This window comes from Lepeophtheirus salmonis, chromosome 4 (assembly GCF_016086655.4).
Source record: "Lepeophtheirus salmonis chromosome 4, UVic_Lsal_1.4, whole genome shotgun sequence".
NCBI lineage: Eukaryota > Metazoa > Arthropoda > Copepoda > Siphonostomatoida > Caligidae > Lepeophtheirus > Lepeophtheirus salmonis.
Genome location: NC_052134.2, coordinates 15,574,951 through 15,591,802, shown reverse-complemented (window position 1 = coordinate 15,591,802; position 16,852 = coordinate 15,574,951). Strand labels below are relative to the sequence as shown.

The following is a 16,852-nucleotide window of genomic DNA, read 5'->3' as shown; positions in this document are numbered from 1 at the left end:
TAAAAGTGGGTTTCAGCCTACAGGGGCTCCAAGACTTTCATTTTGTTGCATGGTGCAATTTGAAGAGGTCTGTTAAATATTTGTTACGTGTTCTGGTATGATTGTAATGTGTACCATCACATGCCTAAAGGTCGTCCGCAGGGGGAGGGCTAGAAGGGTTGTACCCCCTCCCCAAATTAAGGAACTTATTATTTATTTATTTACAAAAAATTAAATTTTTCAAATTTATTTCCAAAAAAATAATTCTTTGTAAATAGCTATGGACTTTCGAAATTTTTATCTGGAAAATATAATATTGGAATTTTTTCCAAATAATTTTATATTTGAAATTTAATTTTAAAAATTTTTTCCAAAAAATTTCATTTTTTGTGGACAGCTTTGGAATTTTTAAATGTATTTCAAATAATTTAATTTTTTGAAATATTTTTCCACAAAGTTTAATTTTTCAATTTTTTTTTCAAAAAAAATCAATTAACCAAGCCCCCTCTCCCTCCAATATAATCCTTGTTCCTGTATAAGGGTCCTTCATTTTTAGGAAAAATGTCTCTTTTAGATATTTACAACTACATATTAAATATGTAACTATATGCTACTTGAGTGAAAGTTGATTTAAATCACAACTAAATGATTTATAATCTTCATCATTTCAATAATCATGAAGCAAATGCCACTTGGAAAATATTTTTTTTTTAAAACAAAAAAACCTTAGTGTTTTTGACACTTTCAAAACTTAACTTTTACCGTCATAAATCAAAAAAAAAAATGTATAAGATTATTTATATGTCATGTTTGTTCATTTACGATCTTCACTATCCAGGACACAAAGTCCTTGTACACAGCATTATTTTCATTTTTATTCAACCTACAGAAGAAAACCTTCACTTTCTTTCAACTTTGTTTCTATTTTCTTTAAAAAGGAACAGTAATCAATCTTATCACATAACGGTACATAATACTGAGCAAAATTCACTTTTCAAAGTTAATAATGCTTTTTAAATAATATTATTACATCAATTGAAGAATTTTGCTTTGGAGCATTAAAATGACGTATTTTCTTTCTTATATAAGAAATAAATCTTTAAGATGTTTGTAAGTACATAGATAAAGCAGATAAAGTTTACTCAAAGTCTTTTATATGTACGTATGTATATTCTCAAGACAACGTGACTTTGTCATAAGGGGCCATGTTCAAAGTATGTATGTACGCATTTTTTCTTTTTTTTCCTTTGCTACACATAAAATATGTTCTTCATTATAGACTGTGTTCGCAATTTCAAAATTCCCACTTGTCCCTGCGTATGTACATAGCCAGGGGCGTCCGCAGGATGAGAGATATTTTTTTATTTCAAAAATTAAAATTTTTGAAAAAAATTCAAATAATAAATTTTTTGTATTTTTTTTCTTTTTAATCCACAATTGAACACAAAACATTGAATTTTTCGAAAAAAATTTATAAAATTCAAAATTGTTTCCAAAAAAATTTAATTTTTCTGAGAAAAATTTCAAAAATCTACATCTGTTCACCAAAAAATTAACTTTAAAAAAAAATTGAAATATTTATTTTTGGAGAAAAATTTCAAAAATCCTAGCTATTTTCATAAAATTAAATTTTGGGGACAAAAAAAAATTAAAAATCCAAAGCTGTTCACTAAAAATTAAGAGTTAATTACTAGTCAATACTGGAAAATGCTCAATAATGAGCATATATATTAAGTATATGATTATTGATTATGTACAAAAAATTTTTTTTATCTATTTTCAATCTTTAAAGAAACTCACCTGAATGAAATTAGCAGCAGTAATGAGTCTTCCATTACCAGGAACTTCGTTCCACAATGTCACCTTCTTATCAGGTATGTTCCAAAGTCTTAACTTACCATCCAGTGAACCTGAGAGGAAATATTGATCGTTCCTTGGATGAAAGGCTAATGCCGTTACAAAATCGATGTGCTGAAATATACAAAGGCACTGTGTTCCGGAAATATGCCATAAACGGACTGTTTTATCCATGGATGACGTGAGTATAAAATAATTCTACAAATAGTTAAAGGAAAAATGAATACAATTCCAATATATTACAGTATACTTACTTTAGACCAAGATACATCCAGAAGATCCGAAGTATGGCCTTGATAGGTACAAAGAGGTTGTTCGTGGAAAATGACGCGTTGATCCGAAGGTGGAGCTTTTATGGCCGTTACATCAGCTAACACACTATCGTAGGAATTGGTGGGTGAAGTCTTTTCCTTAGAATAGCGAGTTCTCATATCTTTGAAATAACTTAAACTATTTTTCAATGCCCAAATTTTGAGTACTTTGTCCTGTCCAGCTGTTGCAAGAAGTTGGCCACAAAGACTAAAACGCATACACCAAATGGGACCTATATGTTGGGCAGGAATTTCTTGAGCCAATTGAATGTGTTCGAAATCCGTTGGCCCAGTCTTGTGGCCTTGCATTCTTTTAAGTGGAGGATCATTCACATCAATCGGAATTAGGCCTTTTTTTGGACTCTTTGGGTTTCAAAACAGTAGCTCTTTTTGCTTCCACCGAAATGGTTTTAGCAACATCTGTTGTTATTTTCACAGCACTCCCAAAAAGTTTTCTGACTGAACTGGAAATTAAATGTTTTAATCATTAATTAATTACTCTTTTACTTTTTGAACCTCAAATATATAAGCTAAAATAATATTTTGTATATCCTTACTTTTTTCTTTTTACGACCAATTTCAAAACTACCAACAGAGGATATCATACTCTCCGTGTCCGAATCATGTAGACCTTGATCACCACTACGAAAAAAATATAAAAATCGCAGCATTAATTTAGTTATAATAAGAAATATGTAAACCACGAGTATGAAAGGTATGGAAGGAATGGATAAGAAGCTAAAATATAACAGAGAATGGTTCTGAAGCGTATTGCATCACAAAAAGAAAGCACTTTCTTCCATTCCTTAAATACAATGATTCATAACAAAAAGGAAATATCTATACTAGTACCAGCTGTATTCTGACGTAAGCCGCATGATATGTAATGACAATGGATTCAATGATTGAGGAAGTTGTTCCTCTGCCTCCACTAAATCCATTTCCTCTCCGGTATCAAGGTTTTTCACCTTGACTTGCTTCAGTATGTCCTTAAAAAATGAACCAAACAAAAATTAAAATTCAATTAAATAGTATTCTCTTATATATTCTTACTGTATCCGAGAGTCTTTTTCCTGAATCTGTGGTAATTCTGAGAAGTTGATTAAGCTGGTTCTGTGTAGAGCTACTCGATATATCTCGGATTGATGGGACCCCGCTGTCCATTGATCCCGTTGTTATAAAATTTTTCCTTTTTGCACCGTTGGAGCCCAATGAGTGTTGACCTACAATGTTAATAATTGGAGGATTCCCACTAACGGATGAAGAGCGTCTTCCTCCAGAGGAACCTTTGTTAAAGCCTTTCATATGTATATTTGGGTCCTCTTCTTTACTTCCATTTGAATCTACATAGAACACATTTAAAAAAATTAACTTTCAACACAAAAATACATCCATGATTGATTGAAATCAACTTTATGTGTCAAGTATAAAATGTTAAATTTGAATATGATTGGATTCACTCCCTTGAGTTGTATGTGTAATGTATAGTAACAGACCTCCCAAGATTGTAAATAATTAAGTCAAGAGGATTATAACCAATAGAATTACGTTACAAAATTAACATTGCGTTACAATACAGCTTAAAATATTTCCTGGATCAGAATGTTAAGATACCGATTCTATATAATTTCATACACAAAAACGATACGTCTATCGTTTTTATTGGTAGGACTAACAACAAAAAACCTTTCAAGTTCCATATTCCATTGCAGTAGTACTTGACGTAATTATTTAGAATTAGTCATTTTTTATTTTTTTTGTAACAAATCTGATTATCAATAATTTTAAATTTTGAGTATTTTTTAATTATTCAATTGGAGTTGGACCGATCAATTATTATTAAGTAATCATTTTATAATAACAATTACTCCGTTTGACCTAGAAATTGTCTTTGAATTTAATATACATTAAGTATATATACTTTTCCAGGAGCAAACATGAATCGAATCTACGAACTTTGAGTATTTTAAATAATATTAAGACAATTTTTGAATAGGAATTCACAGGAAAGTTAATTTATTTTTTGCAATACTTAAACGTTTTTATATTTAATGTGGGATAATACAAATCTGAAACAATGTCATTTAAAGATTTACAACTTATTTGAATGCTTTTATTTGATAAGGAAACACGTTTCCTTTTTATCATTATTTCCGCATCAAGGGTGTTCATTGGAAGTGAAAATAATAAGGTTTCACTTACAAAAATAAATTTACTTAGTTCAGTTACAATATTGATTTGTTTTCAATTTTATTGATGAATAAATTGCTCGAGGTTACGTCTTAAATATTTTTTAAATTCTGTGAAAATGAATTCTATTGTATTCAAAAAGGAAATGAGTAAATTCAAATATAAATACGTAGATACATACATGATGTAGTTCTTAGATATTTTTATTATATCAACCAATATAAAAAGAGTAAAAATACTCAAAAATTTCAATTTAAAAAAATCTCGAAAACCAAATTTAGTACAAAAAAAGATTAGTAATCAGCGCGTTAAATGCACTTGATTGAAAAAATATATGAGATATTTATTTTCCAAATAAAGTTCATTTGAGCGAGAAAAAAAATGTCTTTCTAAAAAGGGTAATTTTAATGGAATAATATGTTTTGAAAAAAGTAATTCAACAGACTATTAAATCGACTAACTGTAGTACCCAACATTGCCGGAGAAATTAGACGTCGAGGAACATACAAATTTTACTTTAATAATGTAAAAAATAACTCCCTAACAAATCATTAGTGTTAAGGTGGGTTCACTGAAAGTGATTACGCACCATTTAGCACGCATTTCTTCTTCCTTTTTATTATTATTATTGTCCTTATATAATAATATTTTATTTTCAAAAAAAAAAAAAAATGAAGGGAAGTGGAATAATAATGAAAAGGGAGAAATTATCACTGCGAAATGAATGCATAAATACTTCAAGGAACCGACTTTTACTCTCTGTTTTTCATGAGCACACTCACACGTAACTTAAATCAATCTGCATGAGTTATCTCCTCATGAATAAAAGAATAATAATTAGAGTTTATCATGACATCATTTAATATAATGTCATAAATAATAGGTCAGGGAGTACTGAAGTCTCTCTAGAGCGCTCACTAACAAAAATAGTGCTCTTTGTATACACGCTCGATGCTGCATTCAATACGCCTGCGATATTTCATGAATAAGGCTACTTATAATTTCTTATATCAACAATATATATATAATATTTAGCAGGAAGCTCTATATACAGTGCACTCTGTATACACGCTCAATGCTCATAAATGACTGTGAGATCTACATTGATTACATTGTTCTGTCTTAGATAAAAATGCCTTCATTTGGTTCAAAGATTCATAAATACATACATACAGATAAACTTTTGATTTATTAAAATAGACTTATTAAGAAGCTCACAAGACGGCCTACCATTTTCTAAAAGAAAAGCCACTCTAAAAATTAAGCATTCCTTTCTAAAAAAAAGTCATTGGATTCTAAAATATTATTATCTTCTAAACAAAACGCATTGTTATCTTATAAAAAGTAAGAATGTTTTTGTTTTAAATCGAGTTTTCAATAACCTTATCCATACAAAGATTGGGATTTGTGCCTGGCGCAATCCGTTTAGCATAGGTACCGCAATAGTTAAGGGTGGCCTTGTATAAAAAGATACAAAATTATTCGTTTCTTCATTTGTATCTCTAACAGAGTTAATGAGGAAGGTGTACTTTAGGGTGGAGCTTATTTTTTTTCAATTTCCGAAATTTTGGGTTTTTAAGATCTCTTTTTTTTTTTTTTTGCTCTTAAATTCAAAGGTAGCTCAAAAGCCCTAAAGTTTGTATACTTTTTTTTAATAATTAAAAACCCTTTACCTGCATTTTCGTTCAACGGTCGCAAGACTGTCTAGCTACAGCTCTGTAATTGTAAAAACTGATTACCATAACCGTTTACTAAATGATGCTATAATTCGTAGTACAATTAATAGACGAAATTAATTTAAGTCTTAATGATTAGTATTTCACTTTTTATTACAAGTATACATTATTAATAGATTATTCTATGTACCCTCCTTTATTTTTATCTACAGTCTCCAACTGCCGTTTTAATTATTTACACGAATCACGCAAATTCATTTGAGAATTAGGTTCCATTCTCGGACAATTAATCTCTTTGGAGCATCAATATTTTCAGAGCTATATTCCTTCGAAATATATCTATATGAAGTACTCCATTGGGTTCAAATCTATAGAGAAAGAGGACATATCTGATTTGATTCCAACCATAGTTAAGTATCCTTTCAACTGTGACTGGGTACAGACTTTTGCTGGAATACATATTTATTATTGTCTGATAGTATTTTTCATGAACCAAAGCTTTATCACAGGCTCCAAAACCAAATCAATTTACGTCTTGGAGTAGGTTTTTGCATCTATATTGAAAAACCATTGAAAACTTCTGCCCATTGGAGGATACGGCACCCCATACTATTACTGTAGTAGTTTTTACTCGTCATGTCACTATTTTCTGATGACCCGGTACCTGAGTAATGTTATTATTCATAATTCCATAATTCATTATTCTTCCCGACAGCTTCAATAGTGAAACAAAAGTTCAATACTGAATACGAAATTACCTCAGTACATGATCTTTTCAAAAAGAATTGATAATCTTTCACGATTACTTTTTTAAAAGCTTCCGTTATAAGGTGACGAAGTCAAGGCTTGTATAATTTCATTTTAAGATTCTCTTTAACCATTTGTATCATAATCCTTGCTGACATCTTCAAGAATTTGGCACTTCTTCTTATCGATATTATTGGATTGCGTCATAGGTTGGTTTTTTTTGTCGTTTTTTTCGGACTGTAAAACTTCATTAGTGTATCTCAAGGCATATAAAGAAAATAAATCTCTTAATGTTTTACCATTTAATTAACTAAGAACTTTTTTTTAAAAAAGGGATGTTTTCTTACTTGTTTGAACTTTGAAATTAATTAATTGGTAAAACATCAATGTCTTTATAATAGACTAATTACAATTCTGTTTAGGGACAGTTTCTAAAATTGACGACCAAATTCTACATCCTTTCTATAAAGTAAGGTTGGGGAGACAAATTAAGTGTTGTGGTGATCCTTATCTAGGACGGATGACCAGGGTCCACTTGTCGGTACTTAGAGAAAGTAAAAACGATCAATTGTGACCTCATTGAGTGACAATATATATTTTTCAATTAAATAATTAAGTAGAAATATAATATGTTCGTTTGCATTTTAATGAAAGCAGGAATATTTTTTACAAGGTATTTGTAATACTCTTAATGAATATCTGATATACATCATTTGACTTGATAAACCATTGACATTTTTTGGAAAAATTCAAGAAAAAAAGTCGACAGGACCGGCCTGGAAGGAATGAATTAGGACCAACACTACACTAAAGACCACGTAACAGTAGAAACTCTTGGCATTTTGTTTAATTACTGTGAGTTACCAAATTTTTACACAAATAGTTAAAAACTTCACAAAAAGCCAAATTAATTAAAAGGAACTTATGATTATTATTTTTCTTCTGATTTGCATTTGGTCATGAAATATCCCAATCCCCCTACGCTCAAGTTAAAGCTAAAGTCGATACGGATTGTCTATGTTCTAGAGCAGTGATTCCCAACCTTTTCAACACTGCAGAGCTCTATAGCATTTTTTTAAATATCTTGCAGCATATGAAATGAACTCATTCAAATGTTTTATTTATTATTATTGTAAACTTTCGCAAAGTCCCGATTGGGGAACAGGGTTTTTGGGAAATCCTTTTTTCATATTTGTGTAGGGAAAAATAAGGGCATTGCAAAAAAAAAAACAATACTTTGACTTTTTTGAGACACATACATAGGGAGTCTCGAGAAATTTGAGTTATAAATTACCTTTATTAGACTGTTTATCACTCGCTCCATCCCCTCGGGTCTTTTCATCATCCTGAAATTATAAATAATAGGAATTGAAGTCTACTACTTCAATATAAAAATACATAATATATTGTAGTATTAATTAGTTACATAATTAAATTATATAAGCATACAGATGCACACACATATATATACACACAGAAGAGAAGCATTAATTAGAAGAATTGAGAACCATTGCCATTTTTTAAAAGATTGATAAGAAGATGATTGGTAGATATATTGGCTCTCCAATTCGATGTTCCTTAAATGATTTTTTTAAGTTTCTTAAATTATTAAAATCTACAAGTGTCCACATGCAAAAAAACAAAACAAGGACAATACATATTGGAAGAATCAGCAATGATTAGAGCTCAATATACATATGTATGTAATATCATGATTCTAATTTCAATGAAATATTATGAGTTAAATGAATATGTAGAGAGAGAGAGAGAGAGAGATAAAGAAGAAATGACGAAGAATGACTTGGACAAGTCCTTCCTCATTAGTTACAAGACCATAAATGTAGTAATCTATATGTGTATGTACATTTGTAAAAATATTTACCTGCGGCTTAACCACATACTGTCCCTGAGTGGCGGAATGTAAATCAAGAGCGAATGAGTTCGTCTCGAATTCTCGAGCTAAACTCTTTTTGGATTTTGTTTGAAACTCCATGTCTTCGTCATTATTATTTGCAGAAGAGGAGGAATTGGAGCAAAAATCCTCAACCACAACAGCCGGGGTGGAGGTTACAAGGGAAACACTGGGAGGACAGGGCAATGAGTCTGATGGCAAGCATACAGGAGATGCAATTGGAGATATTGTGCTACAGGGATGGTGAAGGAGGTGATGGTGACGAATCGGAATCTGTTGGTGTAGATGGTGACAGCGACGAATAAAGGAAGAGGAGGAGGAGGTCCCAACATTGTGATTGTTAGTTTTATTATTAATCGTGCTGCTGCTAATGATCTAAAGTCAAAAGAAGGGAATGCAGAAGGAACAAAATGAAATGAGGGTAAAAATTTAAAATAACAAAAAACAAAAAAAACATCATAACCAAATAATAAAAATAAATTAAACATAAAAAAATAAAATCAAACTCAAAAATAACGTATCACTATATAGTTGTAGAATAAAAAACAAGGGACAGGGCAAAGCTTATAGAAATACAAGGTAAGACTGTCATGTAATCGGGCTTGCTATTATTTTCAATTTGATGTATCGTACGGACTGCTAGGCAAGAAAATCAGATTTTGATAAAACACACAACCACTCATACACAATTACATTAATATTAAAAGCGTGGTGGAGTCAAACATCAGTCGTACATGTATTATGATATCACCTTGTATTTCAATTAAGCTTGGGACAGGGAAAGAAGCTGGGCGGGAGGGAGGAGGTTGAATCAAGAAATTAAATCTCTAGCTAGATTTCATTTAAAATTGTTACGTATATATAATATCAAAAAATTAATAATACAATCAGCACCATGAATGAAATAATTCGTAAGGCTTTTTTTTCAAAAATAAAAAGTAGAAAAAAAATACAACAACAAAAGACTCGCCTTGTTCTATAATTACTAATTAGTAATTAATTACATATTATTATTACAATTATTTGACACTTGACAAAGAATATGTATGTACCAAGTGGCGTTTAAATGCTACTAATGAACTATTTTTTGACTACATTTCATATCGTTGTGCTAAAAATATGTATACACATGAAAGTTGTGTTCCAAAGTATTGGCACTCCAATCGTTTCCCCTCCTCTCATATCACGGCAACTCAAGTCTACAGAAAAAGTATTAGTATAATAATGACATTCATAAGTATAATTATAAATGATATTATGAAGGAATTGAATGTAAAAAGCCATTTTAGTAGTATTTTCCTACAAATTTCTTAGGTTATGTTTGTATTTATCTTAAACTATCGACACCCTTTACCTATCAATCATGAATACATAGATACCAACTGAAGTTTAATGAAATTTTAATTTATAATTGTTTTCAAATAAAAGCTGGTTCATAGTAGATACAAAGTCCATATAAATAGGGTGACCCATGTTTTGTTTATCAAAAAAAGAGGGTATTTACCCGGATCAAAAACAATTTTAGTGTTAATATTTGGCATCAATAAAATAAAAGAATATCTAAAATATAACAAATAAATATTTTAGATCTTTTGGTTTCCAAATAATTTTACAAAAAATGAATTTGACCTTTCCTTATTTTTTATTTGATTTGTATCCTAAGTCAAATGATAATCGACTTATCACAGGGAAAAAAACTCAAGATATCATGTATTTATGAACTAAAGTGGAAAGGATAGTCACCCTAATATAAACCTTTCAAAAATTTAAAATACCAAAATATGAATAATATAAACTTGAAGCAATAAAGTGAATTAAAATATTATTATAGTGTTTTATGTTCAAATATGATCAAGGGAGGAAAAAGTTTATTTTAATTTTTTGACCAAACTAGGCCTTTTTTTAAAGACTTAAGTCATCATTTTGGGGAGGGGGAAAGGAGAAGAGCACTGATACATAAGAAGACTACTGTGTGAACTAAGATGATAATTATTTGTAGAGATTTAATTTTCCAAATTCATCCAAACTGTGTTCCTTAATTTTTAGCATAACATAATTCTTCTGAATCAAAATTCATGACCCTGCTTGTGAGCCATATAAAACACATAGGCATACAAAGCAAGGTTAAATACAAAGAGTCCAGCTAATCCAGTGCATAGACAGGCAGAGAAATGCTTGTAGTACATCCTTCCCAGACATGAATATGGAGATCCTTCCAATGTGCAAGGTAGAGGAGGAAAATTCACTTTATGATCACGAATCCCCTCGTCATCACCGTACTGAGCGTCGTCTGAGTTGAGTATGGGAATAACGTATGAATTGGTTGGAGAGACGAGCTCAAGTCTGAGGTAGGTAGGATTATGATGGGACGAGTTAGACGGGGGTTGAGGAGGGGATTGAACAGCTCCTGACAAGTGAGTATATCCATCATCATCTTCCAATTCGTCCAAGTCGACGTCGTCATCGTCATAAGTGGTATTAGTGGTCGTTGTTGAACCATTTGGATTCCATTGGTTATCAGTCGGTGAGGTAGTTGTTGTAGGGGAAATCTTATGTAATATTAATTATGCATAGAGGGGTATTATTAAAGAAACAAAAATAATAAACGAATAATAATTAATAATTAATTAAATAAACAAAATAATATGGAGTTGGTAAAGAGAGGTTGGTAATGGAGAGAGGTGAAATGTGAAGTGTAGAAGAGGTTCAGAGAAAAACATAAGAAAAAAAAATTAGAATTTAGAGTGTGTTGTTGAAAAAGATGATGATGATATGTGGTAGATCAACACACAAACAATATTGAATATATAAATAAAAGGAAAAATGGTCAATTAGCCAACTTTATACTTGATAAATGCGCACACATAAATATTTCGATCAATTATCAAATATCATTAACCCTGATTTAAAACATTCCTTTTATTTTTGAAACTTTATTTGGCCCCCAAAAAGAGATAATTTGACTATGAGCAGAATCCTTTTATTTGCTTTATTAAATATTTAAATTTTATTTAGAATTGTGCTTTTTTTAAAGAAAATAAATTTGAATCCTCGTTTTGTTTAAAAAAATAAATAATGTTTACTTATAATTCAAATAATTTTTGCATAGCCCCTATATTATACAATCAAATGCAAAGCAAATTACCCTAAAACCCCTCACCTAAAATTGCCCCCCTCCCCTTCATACGGCACTTCAAAATAGAATCAATGTGTCTATTTTTCTTTAATGACTTTGATAGTTTTTTGGGACCTTGAAAAGTGTAATTTGCAGTGTCTCCAAAGGATTAATATGAATATTTTAATACTAGAATTAGATGATAATTATAAGATGAAGTATTTTGAGAAAAATATTTCGTGCTTGTCTTAGTGTTGACGGACCACATATTATAAAAAGAGTATGAACGACATATCAATATCATCATAAGGCGAAAGGGACAATCTTTCAGTTCTTGGTGCCAATGCAGTCAAATAAATAAGAAACATACAAATAAAAGTACTTTTAATGATATTATATACTCTAAATATGAAGAAAAAGGGAGGAAGAGGGTGCAAGTACTTAATTAAGAGACTAGAACGAGCATAATAATGATAACTGCAGATATAGTAGTATTCATCTTTAAGTCAAATTGCTAAGTAGGTATGTGGCTAGATATATAAAACTTGCCTTAGACAATGAGTGGATAATATGGTAAGTGATTAATGTAGAAAATTTTGTGGTGAGTCAACACAAAAACCATCTTGAACAAAAATCAAGAAAATAAATATGTTGAATATAGTTTTTCACATCATATATTTCAGTCAATGATACTTTGTATACAAAATTCTGGGATGGCTTGAGATACCCAAGAATGTTAACTCTAGTAAAAACCTTTATTAGATTTATGAGACTTAATTTGGCTCCGTTATGGCCCCAGTTAACTATATATGTAAAATGTATCAATTTCTATATTTTTCATGTAACGATGAATTTTTGATTATTAAAGTGTAATTTGGGGCGCCTCCAAAGGATCCATCAGAATAATTTGTTACTAGAGATTGATGAAAATTTGTCGAAGACTATAAACGTAATCCAGACTCCATTTCGAGTGTGCTGACGGATCAAAATGATAATGCAATCATAAGAATTCCATTAAATGTAAATGAGTGAACATTACCAATTGATAAGCTAAGTATTTAGACTATTCAAGAGTCCAGAGTTATATCATATGACCCAAAATATATAATACATTCTGCAATTTTAGTAGATCCAACCATTATCAAATCTCACTCTACTACATATGTTGTATTGTATCAATTGAAAGAGAGTGAATTAATAAGGCAAGTTTTATTCTAATGATTACTATGTACATATTAGATTGTACATATTATGAAAATACTTCATAGCTACTACATACATACATATTATGCAAGTAGATATTACGATAAATATATTTGTATTTAGTCCAAAAGGGGCCTGGGTCAGATACAATACAATACAATGGTGATAATAAAAAATAATCAATTAATTCAAACACAGTAATACATTTCCAATCGACATACATTATATAATTATAAAGTGTACCCAAATGATGTATGATTGTACTAAAAAAGATGCTTACTGTGCAGGCAGGAAAGTCCTCTCCACCAGCCCCAGTGCTGCACTCAGTCTTCTTTCTACGAAGAGGACGATATGCACTCACAGGAGAATCTACTATTATTCCCTCCGTTTTATCTATAATTGCTGTGGAAATAGAGGCTCCAGATAGGGATTCTGTAGTAGTAGAACCAGCAGTGGAGTCCTTCACCACATCCGGCACTGTCCTTATACGATAGTGTTGTGTTAGTTGTGGTGGATGCCCTTGTTTCGGAAAATCATCTAAACATTGACTACTTCGTCGTTCCTCACTCCCGATTGATATACGATCCCTACGCTCATTTCTTCCATGGATGGAACGGTTATCCGAAGACGTAATGGATCGAGTATCTGGTTCAATCACCTTAAATGGATGACTCGCTCGTACACCGCTCAAGTAAATACCTATAGTAGTATGAAATCAAAGTCATAATTATTTGCTGCATAAGATTTATGGCGGTCTGCACCTTCAACTGAGGATTCCGTCGAGTCCCTCACATGAGTGTCTTTGTCCTCATCTTCCTCATTGGGTATATCATCTTCATTGGTATTGTCTTTCCTTCGAAGAATTTCAAGTCTTTGAACACGTCGTAGTCTCTGTTCATCCGCCTAAAAAGGAATAATTCCAAAGATCAATCAAGGATGATTTGTATACATATAATAAGGTGGCTCGATCAATGTATGTTCAGTTTAGGGGGGTAATATTTTTGTAATAAATAAATTTGAGAATGAATTCTTTTATTCATTAATTATTTCATTGTTTATATATATATATATATATATTTTTTTTTACAAAAGATATTTTGGATCTTATTTTTTTTTTTTTTTTACATTTGTCTGCATTTAATTTAAAATTACTTTATGCTAGACATAGTTTAATGAACAACGAGGAATTTTTCTTCTAAAATCAGTGTGAAAGCAAATTTACTTTCTATTTAAGTCAATATTCAGCATGTTCTGTTTATCCATCGTAAAACCGGAGATTTCAAAAATTTATAAATAAATAAAAAAGTCAATGGACTCTTCGTAAAAAGAGGACTTGTCCAGAGATACGGAAAACGTTCGATCACCCTTAGGCTTAATGCAAATGGGCTGCATCAACAAAAATCAAGAAAATGTAAAAATCCCAACTTATTTCTTTACTTTATATATACATATAGTCTAATAAGTCATAGACTTATTTTAGAAATTTATAGCCTTTTATTCAAATTTGTGTGATGAGTTAAGATACACAATAATTTTAGCTATAATTTAGAATTGATTAAAGTGACTTATATGGTCTTTCAAATGAAATCGATCAATTTTTTTTATTTTTTTTTCCTGTGTCACTCAATTTTGGCATTTCAAGTGCAATTTGCAGTCCCTCCTAAGGATTACTAGGAATAATGTGTTGATATACATTGACGATAGTTCGTCGAAGAATACGAATGTAATCCACACTCAATTTTGAGAAAACCTAATTATTGTTTTGACGGGGCAAGTATAAAATAACCATATTTATTACTTTAGATATTTCCTCCAGCTCTCGAGTAATTTCTTCAGGAAGAGAGACTCCAAAGATATCATCGCTAACTGTAATTAACGGTTTCATCAAAGGTACTGGATGAGGCTTGATAAATAAGGAAGAATCCTTTCGATCGGACGAAGGAAGAGGATTCGATCTCCTAGAAGAAATAAAAATAAATCAATGTGTGGCATTAAAAACTGAGTTTTGCATTAAAATAGGAATTATTATATTTTATCTACTATACATAAAATACATATGTACATCGTGTGTATACCTATTGTGATCACGTCATATTATGCATCACTAAGCATTGAAATCTGCTTTATGGAGCAGAAATAAAGAATACTTTGACATTTTTAGAGCAAGATTATTATTATTTATTGTGTAGAGTCTCAAACTAAGTTGCGCACTCAAGAAATAACATATTATTCACATAAATTGATACGCTCATCTTACTATTTAGTATCCTATCACTGGAGCTAGGATTTAGTTGCAATATATTCTGCCTAAAGTTCCAAAAAGGTTGGATTTTCGAACAAGCTGTTCAACATCAACATTTGTAAATGAAGACAATTTAAAGTCAGCAAGTTCATATGGGCACATATGAAAAAAAAAACATCTTCATAGCTTCTGCAACATGTTACATTTTAGTCTTCAATTTTATAACTATTTGGCTAATTATAATTATTTCAAATTATTTATCTGCCAAAGATTCAACAATTGAAATCTTTTTTAAATTTTTTCTCGAGGTTCTGTAATTGTAGCCAGTAAAAAGGACAAATTTGATTGAATAAGAACAAATTCCCATCAACAGAGTTCACTCCTCTAAAGATTTGGCAGTTTCTAATTGAAAGGCCATCATTTGAAACCAATTTCTTTAGTTGGTCAAAATTGTAATAAATGGCAGCTCTAACACATTATTCCTATTTTGTTTGCAATGGTTCCGGTGGGAAAGGTAGATAGGGCATGAATGAGTGGCAGTTGCTGCCGTGATTTAAAAAATAACTTCTTGGTTTCAGCTATTAGCTGATGAAAAAGTAGAAAAGGCTTGTCAATTTATTTATGTGCTAAAATAGGGCAAAAGTTGCAATTTTATTATTAGGATTTAGTTGCAATTTGCAACTAAATCCTAGCTCCAGTTATCACACAAAACACCTCATAGTAGGTGGTCAACTTACATAATAAATAACCTAGAGGATTGAGGAGTAATTGAGTTAATTCCCATGAATTAAATCTTGGTTTATGCCTGTACGAGTATATTTTTTTCACTGTGCTTCTTCCTACTAAGACTGATAGTATATCAGAGAGAAATATTATTATTAGAAAGTAAGTTTTCCAGCTTAAAAAATCCCCACTCCACATTATATTATTATAACATTTGGTAGTTAAGTTCCTCGTTGTTCTCGTAGCGGCTTTCCTTGACTATTTTTATCCTAAAATCTTTATTCTTGCATTTCTATTTTTAGTTAGACCGTTTTTGCAATACAATTGGTTACTTTCCTTGCTCATTCTCTATGTGTCCTCACTTGCTGTTGCCATGTACATTAAGGTGTCCCATAAAATTAAAATTAATTTTTCAAAAATGCATACCCTCAATTTTTTTTTCTTTTTTATCTCAGCTACTCAATTATGAAAACAAAATTTCTCAAAGACAACGATAACAGGTGCCGACGAGAGCTTAAAGTCAAATCGATGACTTGATTGTAGGGTGGACCGAAAAATTAATATTCAAATAAAGATTACACAAAAAGTATTTATCATAATTGTATTTTAACTCATTTAATTATTATTAAATAGATATATATGTCTGTTTTTGTAAAACTCTGGTTGGTCTGTCTAATTTGAAGTATCCCCAAGTAATTCAGTAAAACGTCTTTTTACTTTCCTTGGTCCACGATACTCTATATAAAGTGATGATGTTGAGTGTATCTTTCAGAATTGATAAATAATAGGACTCTATTTCATAAATTAGGATTATTTTTACGTAATAACATAGTGAATAAATGTTTTTGGATATATTTTCTACTAAGTGTTTTATTTTACATTCAGAATATATCTTCT

At 30.6% G+C, this 16,852-nt stretch overlaps 1 protein-coding gene across 1 annotated transcript in view; it reads right to left on the bottom strand.

Annotated features, from left to right (window-relative positions):
- LOC121116898 (uncharacterized) overlaps positions 1-16,852 on the bottom strand; it is a 41,715-nt gene that overhangs the window by 6,732 nt on the left and 18,131 nt on the right. The window contains 11 exon segments of the mRNA XM_071887507.1: positions 1,780-2,034; positions 2,091-2,504; positions 2,506-2,628; positions 2,705-2,789; positions 3,000-3,136; positions 3,201-3,490; positions 8,055-8,106; positions 8,643-9,047; positions 13,271-13,689; positions 13,752-13,893; positions 14,789-14,948. Of these exon segments, the coding sequence (XP_071743608.1) occupies positions 1,780-2,034; positions 2,091-2,504; positions 2,506-2,628; positions 2,705-2,789; positions 3,000-3,136; positions 3,201-3,490; positions 8,055-8,106; positions 8,643-9,047; positions 13,271-13,689; positions 13,752-13,893; positions 14,789-14,948 (2,482 nt within the window).